The 7,342-nt window shown below is 39.2% G+C and overlaps 1 protein-coding gene across 1 annotated transcript; it reads left to right on the top strand.

Moving 5' to 3' along the window:
- Positions 1-1,744: 1,744 nt before the first annotated feature.
- On the top strand, positions 1,745-7,342 carry LOC136936718 (calcium-activated chloride channel regulator 3A-1-like). The gene is made up of 14 exons (XM_067230340.1): positions 1,745-1,894; positions 2,063-2,197; positions 2,346-2,496; positions 2,573-2,678; positions 2,967-3,120; positions 3,294-3,521; positions 3,627-3,851; positions 3,939-4,110; positions 4,224-4,330; positions 4,425-4,643; positions 4,755-5,022; positions 5,138-5,302; positions 5,473-5,706; positions 6,265-7,342. Exons 1-14 carry the CDS (start codon positions 1,745-1,747, stop codon positions 6,645-6,647), a joined length of 2,697 nt encoding a protein of 898 aa, XP_067086441.1. The 3' UTR covers positions 6,648-7,342.

Below are 7,342 nucleotides of genomic sequence, written 5' to 3'. Positions count from 1 at the left end.
ACAGTAGCGCTCAATTCGAATATTCAGCTGCCTGACAACAGGAACGAGATTAGTTACAGCCTAACTGGTGTTAACGAGCGAAAGCTTAAAGTAAGGTTGCTATGCAGGAGTGTATGTGGAGAGCCCTGGTTTAAACTCAGTGAGATCCATTTGTACATGGCTACTTGTGAAAACAGCAAGAGGATCGTAATCTGATGGTTCCTTTGACTTACCTGAATCTCTTACATGTTACAGTATACAAAGCACCTTCCACAGAGCCAATGTCTATGGAGCACTGCAAATAATGCAATAATGCATTTCATTTAGCAGAAACGTTTCTCCTCAGTGACATGCAGCACATAACCCCTGTGCAGTTCCCTCAGCAGCGAGATAGGGAACATCCTTCTAAGTTGGTGCGACTGGGATCTGAACACCAGAGGACATGGTAGTGCCCAAATGATGTCCTCCAGTTGTGACTTGATTGAAATGGTGCTATTACTGAGATTGTGCTGCTCCCTTCTGGTGAGGGGATGTTATGACAGCATTAAGTTGGACACCTCTAATGACTTAAATGCCCATGATGCCGCTGGGTCCTGTAGTTGATTCGATGTGAACATATTTGAGTTTGTGCACACAGGGAAAAAAACGTTCACAGTGCGATAAGAGATATTTCATCCATAATATGAGCAGTGCTGACTGGCTGACAACATTGGCACAATACAGTTTTAATCAACTTCTTTCAAAGGGGTTTCTTCATGGATGACATATGGTGTGATGAAGTGATATGGCCAAACAGGAAGGAGAGATTGGATGCCCAATGAGACCAAAATATCTAATGGGATGAATACAAAAATAAATGACTTTTTCTCATATTTGTGTGTCCAGAAAACTTTTACATTTTTTGGAGGGGGGGGGGGGTTGGTTGCTAGGGTGTTGGTTAGTTGATTTGGTGACACACAGGCACACACTGCAATGGAATGTAAAAACGTACTGTTTATGAGTTTATAGAGCAAGTAAACCCTGTTTTTCACTGGCTTTATCTAGTGTCAAGCATCATAGTTCACAAGTCCAGTTTCCTCGGACTGTCTTATCATTGAAACAGCTTATGGACGTACGCAGTTCTTTCAATCTGGTGATGTAGCTGATGGAGCTCTTTGTTTGCTGCAATAAGCACAATAAAAGATCATTTACTGAAAGGAGCTGGAATAACAAATATAAACATATTTCTTTTTAACATCATGGAAGAATGTAACTGAACAGATCAGGGCAGAGAAAACCAGAAATCACGTAATATTTATTTGTATTAGAGAAGTGAGCATGCCACATGATGATTGTTCTATTATCAAAGACATTAGTGTTTAAGCACAATATATTTATGATACATGTATAAGATAAAATGGCATGGTACTTTTGTTACAGTTTGATGTGGAACTGTGGAAATCTGACTTGAATGACAAAACAATATGCTGAAAATCCACAAATTAAACAAGACATTTTATATTTTGATAAAAGATCTGATCAAGAAATTATTGTCTGAATGATTACAAATCCAAAAATCTAGTTCCAAACACAGAATGTATGACAACTTCCAACATGTGTTGCATAACAGATTAGATTCTTATGAATATAACTTACTTCCAGTCTGGAAAACCACTCCTCTCCTGATACGTGTACCTCTTTATATCTTTGTGAATCATTCACTAGATTCCCCTTTGGAATGGCATATATCTCAGCTGACATGCCACCCTAACTGAGTATTTGAACCATGGCATCCAAAGTGGTAGTTGTGCTCGTAATGTTATACCTGTCAGGATTTACCTGTGGGATCCGACTTGATGGCAATGGGTACACAGATATTCTAATAGCTATCAACCCTGCTGTGACTGAAGACCCTTTGCTCCTTGAACGAATCAAGGTAAGATGGAAATTAATATTCTATAATATAAACATTACAAAATATATTTATTTTGGCCTGGATCTATTTTAAATGTGGACTTTAGTCAAATCCCTTAACTTTGGCATGACATACTGTGGACCACTCTAAGTCGCTGGGCCTGATGTAACTATTCATTCATTATTTTAGGAAATGGTGTCTGACGCCTCCTCGTATTTATTTCAAGTGATGAACAACAAATTGTACTTCAAGGATGTGACAATATTAGTACCTCAAAACTGGACAGGAAACTATTCCAGAGCAAATACTGAAACATATGAGAAGGTAAAATTAGTTTTTACTACACTGTGAAATATTTAATCATCACATAAATAATGGATAATGAACAAGCATCTCTGTGTTTTATGTTTATATTATTCTCTCTGCTTATTATTTAAACTTTTGATAAAATGTTTGTTTAACTTTTTTTAAGGCCAATATCAGAATAGATGAGCCAAACGTACCAGATGTGAATGATCCTTATACTCTTCAGTATGGGGAATGTGGAACTGAGGGTCGCTATATCCATCTGACTCCTGATTTCATGAAAGATGATAAACTCATTAAATTCTATGGACCCAGAGGTACTGTACGCATTTCCTTCAGTGATTGTACCTTAAATAATACGAATGCTGGTTAACCTTTAACTGTTGTTTGTAGGTAGGGTCCTTGTACATGAATGGGCACATCTAAGATGGGGTGTTTATGATGAATATGATGAGAGAAAACCCTTCTATACAGACAATGGCAAACTGGAGGCTACAAGGTAATGTTCATTTAATATTGCAAGACAATTGCAATATTAGGAAGAGATGTCATACAAAGTACATTAAGGATTAAACTGAACATTGATTATGTCTATTAAGTTTATATTTTAACTCATGATATGTCAGTCGCATAAGATATTCATGTTTTAACATGGTCACGCTACATACTTTTCCTGTATCCATCACGCTTCAAAGTTCACTTGAAACTAAACATAAACTTGACTGAAGTTAACCTCTATTTAAAGCCCCACACTACTTATAAACACTTTTCTACAATAAATGTCTAGATGTTCTACGGATATTAAAGGAGTTTGGCGCTCCCGCTCCGGATTCCAGTGCACACCGACCAATGTCAACGGGAAGCCGAACGACTGTGAATTCATGCCGTTTAAACCTCAAACGGCAAAAGCGTCCGTTATGTATCTTCAGAGTATTGACTCAGTGGGTACAATCTATCTGATGAATTACAATTACAGGTTGCACAGCATATAAATATGCTGTTTCTGATACCGCTGTTTGTATGTTCATTTATGTGTTTCTGTATGCATTGTAATTTATCTTTCTTATTATAATTTGCAATAGACTCCTAATTTGTACTTGTTGTCTCTGCCCAGGTAGTGGAGTTTTGCAATGAAAAAAATCACAACACTAAGGCTCCAAACATGCAGAACAGGATGTGTGGTGGCCGAAGTGTACAGGAAGTTATATTTTCTTCCAGCGTGGACTCACAAAAAATCCCTTCTAGTTCTTTAACATCACCCCGTCCAGAACCCACATTCTCAGTGGTGCAAAGAAAACAAAGAGAAGTTTGTCTCGTTCTAGATGTTTCAGGAAGCATGGGGGTACAGTATGTTATTATTTTATGTAATGTATTTTATGTAATTATGTTTTTATTTTGCAGATACAAAAGAGATATAAATTTAAACACAAATGTTTTCTTTCCTTAGGGTCAGAGAATTGTAAGACAACGTCAAGCAGCCTCACTTTTCTTGAAGCAAATTATTGAAGACCAATCCTATGCTGGGATTGTCACCTTTAACTCAACTGCCTCAGTCCTACAACCACTGACCTTGATTGATAATTTGGAGACCAGAGAAAAGCTGGCTGATTCACTGCCCACCAACGCCGGTGGTGGCACAAACATATGTGAAGGTCTTTATAAAGGATTAGAGGTAATTAAACAAAAGATGAATTAATCAATTTAATGCAATATAATCTCAGACTAGATTGTGTCAGTGAACATTTACTTTATATTTCAGGTTCTCAAAATGAACGATAAATTTTCAAATGGAAAAGAAATTATTTTCTTGACTGATGGAGAGTCTACTATAAATTGTGTAGATGATGCCGTCACAAGTGGTGCTACAGTACACACAATAATTTTAGGACCCAATGGGCATCCAGGTATGAAGGAGATGTCTGAAAGAACAGGTGAGGTATAGAGCATCTTTAAATGAATTTTAAAGCTTTCAGCCATGTCCATCCTTTTGATTGCACTATGGAGAAGTACTGATCATTCCTTTTTTCTTCATTACAATTTGTAGGCGGTAAATTCTTCTATGCAGGAGATACTTTGAATTCCAATGAGCTTGTGGATGTCTTTGCCTCACTAACAACTTCTGATGGAAATCTGACACAACAGACAATCCAGGTGAGCTGACTGCAGTCGTCATGATGGTACGTAAACATTGATCTGCTTTTCATTTAGTACTCTGTTTTCACTATCTGCCATCTCTACCCAACAGCTTGAAAGCCTTGGATTTACTGTGAGTGGGTCTGGCTTGTTCAGTGAGACTGTGTCCATTGACAAGACAGTTGGCAACAACACATCTTTTCTGATCCTCTATGAACACAGTCCACCACCAACCATCCTTGTAGAAAGCCCCTCTGGACAGACAAATTATACGTTTAAACATGATCTTCATGGGAGATCTCTCACCCTGAACATTCCAGGAACAGCAGAGGTGTGTGTTTAATTTCATTCTTTTGAAATGTTCATGGAATATATTTGTACTTATAGACATGTACAGGAAAGTTCATTAAGTGTTTATGTTTCATGTCCTATTCAACCCCAGACAGGAAAATGGACATACGCCATTACCAACAAGGGACCAGCACAGACTATGTCAATAACAGTGACCAGTCGTGCGGTCAGTGCAGATGTGCCGCCTGTTACAGTGAAGACTCACATGAACCAACAGTCCAGCAACGGCACCAAAGCCATGGTGGTTTTTGCAGAGGTCAGCCAGAATGGACTTCCTGTCATACTGGCAGACGTAAGAGCTACTCTTGAGTCTGATGCTGGAGACAAACAATATCTCAAGTTGGAAGATAATGGAGCGGGTGAGTAAGAAAAGCAAAACCATAAATTCTACTGGACATCCTCAATAAAGAATATTAAATGTTGTCATCGCCTTCATTATTCATAATACACTTATCACACAAATCTTTTTTTAAGGTGCCGATGCTTTCAGAAATGATGGCATCTATTCCAGATACTTTACGCAAATGAAAGGTGGGAAATACAACTTAAAAGTGAGAGTACAGAACAAAGATGGAAAAGCTAGATTCTCCCGCAAGAGACACAGTGCTGCCATGTACATACCTGGATATGTGGTTGATGGTATGGCTCCATTCTACATTACGTTTGGACAATATGGATTTGTGTGTGAATTCATGTGAAGGCCTGCATCCTCTTAAAATCTAAAGTCCTATGTTGCCAACAAAATCAAATGTATCATAGACCTCACTGATTTCCTTCTTCAGTTAACTGTTTGATGACTGTCCCTTCAGGAAAGCTGGAGCTCAATCCACCAAAGCCCTCTGTTGGTGAGGAGGACCTAGTGGCAGATGTTGGCATCTTCAGCAGGACAGCCATAGGTGAGAGCTTCACTGTGACTCTGAATTCTGGTGTTCCTGCGACGAAATTCCCCCCCAACACCATCACAGACCTGAACGCAGAGTTGGTGAAAGACAGAGTCCTGCTCACCTGGACTGCACCTGGGGAAGACTTGGACCAGGGCACAGGTGAGAACAAATGTGTACTCCCACAACATGGCTTCTCTTTCTGACACTTTGCCAAAACAGAAGTGACTGTACGTCACAAGTACCTGACGTGTGATTTCTTCTCAGTGAGTAAATACGAGATCCGCTACAGTGAGGATCCTGATGTGCTCAGATCCAACTTCAGCAACGCTCATCCAGTCAACTCATCTAACCTGCTACCAAGTGAATCTGGATCCTCAGAACAGCTCTCCTTCACTCCCACCCATGGAACGATGAGAAACGACACCACTCTGTTCTTTGCAGTTAAAGCAGTTGACAAGGATATGCTTTCCTCTGAAACCTCCAACCTTGCTCAAGTTGCTGCTGCGCTGAAATTTCCCCCCAACAAAATCACAGACCTAAATGCAGAGTTGGTGAAGGACAGAGTGCTGCTCAAATGGACTGCACCTGGGGATGACTTCCACCAGGGCACAGGTGAGAACAAATGTTTAATCCCACAACATGGCTTCCATTTCAGACACTTTGCCTAAACAGAAGTGACTGTACGTCACAAGTACCTGACGTGTGATTTCTTTTCAGCGAGTAAATACGAGATCCGCTACAGTGAGGATCCTGATGTGCTCAGATCCAACTTCAACAACGCTCATCTGATCAACTCATCTAACGTGCTACCAAGTGAATCTGGAACCTTAGAACAGCTCTCCTTCACTCCCACCCATGGAACGATGAGAAACGGCACCACTCTGTTCTTTGCAGTTAAAGCAGTTGACAAGGATACGCTTTCCTCTGAAACCTCCAACCTTGCTCAAGTAACCAAGGTCATTGGGTACATTGAAGGTCCTGGCAATGGTGTAAACATCAACGCAATTGTCATATCCATCGCCGTAGTAGCCATAGCGGCTGGTTTGATCGCAAGTGTGACAATGACTGCACTAAAACGAAAACAGAGGTCTGAAAATTAATGACTAACATTGTGCACTCTACAATGATTGAAAGTACTGAGCACTGCACATAAAACAAATAAAGATCAAACATCACATATTATAAAATAGGAAGATTCTGTTTTGCAAGCAGATAAGCTCTGGTATATTGAAATTGAAAATGGGAAACCTTTAATGATTTCAGGTTTGTTGCTATTTTATAACAATGTTTATTTTCTGATGAAGCCATCCACGTTCATTCACAAATATTGATTAATTCCTGAACATTAATACACACTTCCAACACCTTTAGTTGGACCTTTCTCCTGGCATTTCACAATGTAGGTGTAACGATGGTCACGCGTATGTGCATGCACTGTAAGATGAATTATTTTTAAGAGTAGAGACAATCAAATAACGTGAGGGAATAGATTATGCGTGTTAAAATTAACACAATGATTTATTGAAATAAATGGAAATATTATGAACAGTACTGGATATTTGTTATTGGTTTTAGTAAGAGTTTGATGGTCTTACACATTGTAATATCTTGACTGATATTTAATAAAAGAATGACGCGACTCCGATACACATTTAATTGCTTTACTGTTTTTTTCCAAGGTACCTTTCAGGTAGAACAAACATAGATGACCGGTCCACTTCCGCTTCTGGTATTACCTCATCCTAACAGTAGATGGCGCCTATGCTGAACTCATATAACACAGCAAATACTAAGA

This window comes from Osmerus mordax, chromosome 27, assembly GCF_038355195.1.
Source record: "Osmerus mordax isolate fOsmMor3 chromosome 27, fOsmMor3.pri, whole genome shotgun sequence".
NCBI lineage: Eukaryota > Metazoa > Chordata > Actinopteri > Osmeriformes > Osmeridae > Osmerus > Osmerus mordax.
This window is presented reverse-complemented; position numbering and strand designations above follow the sequence as displayed.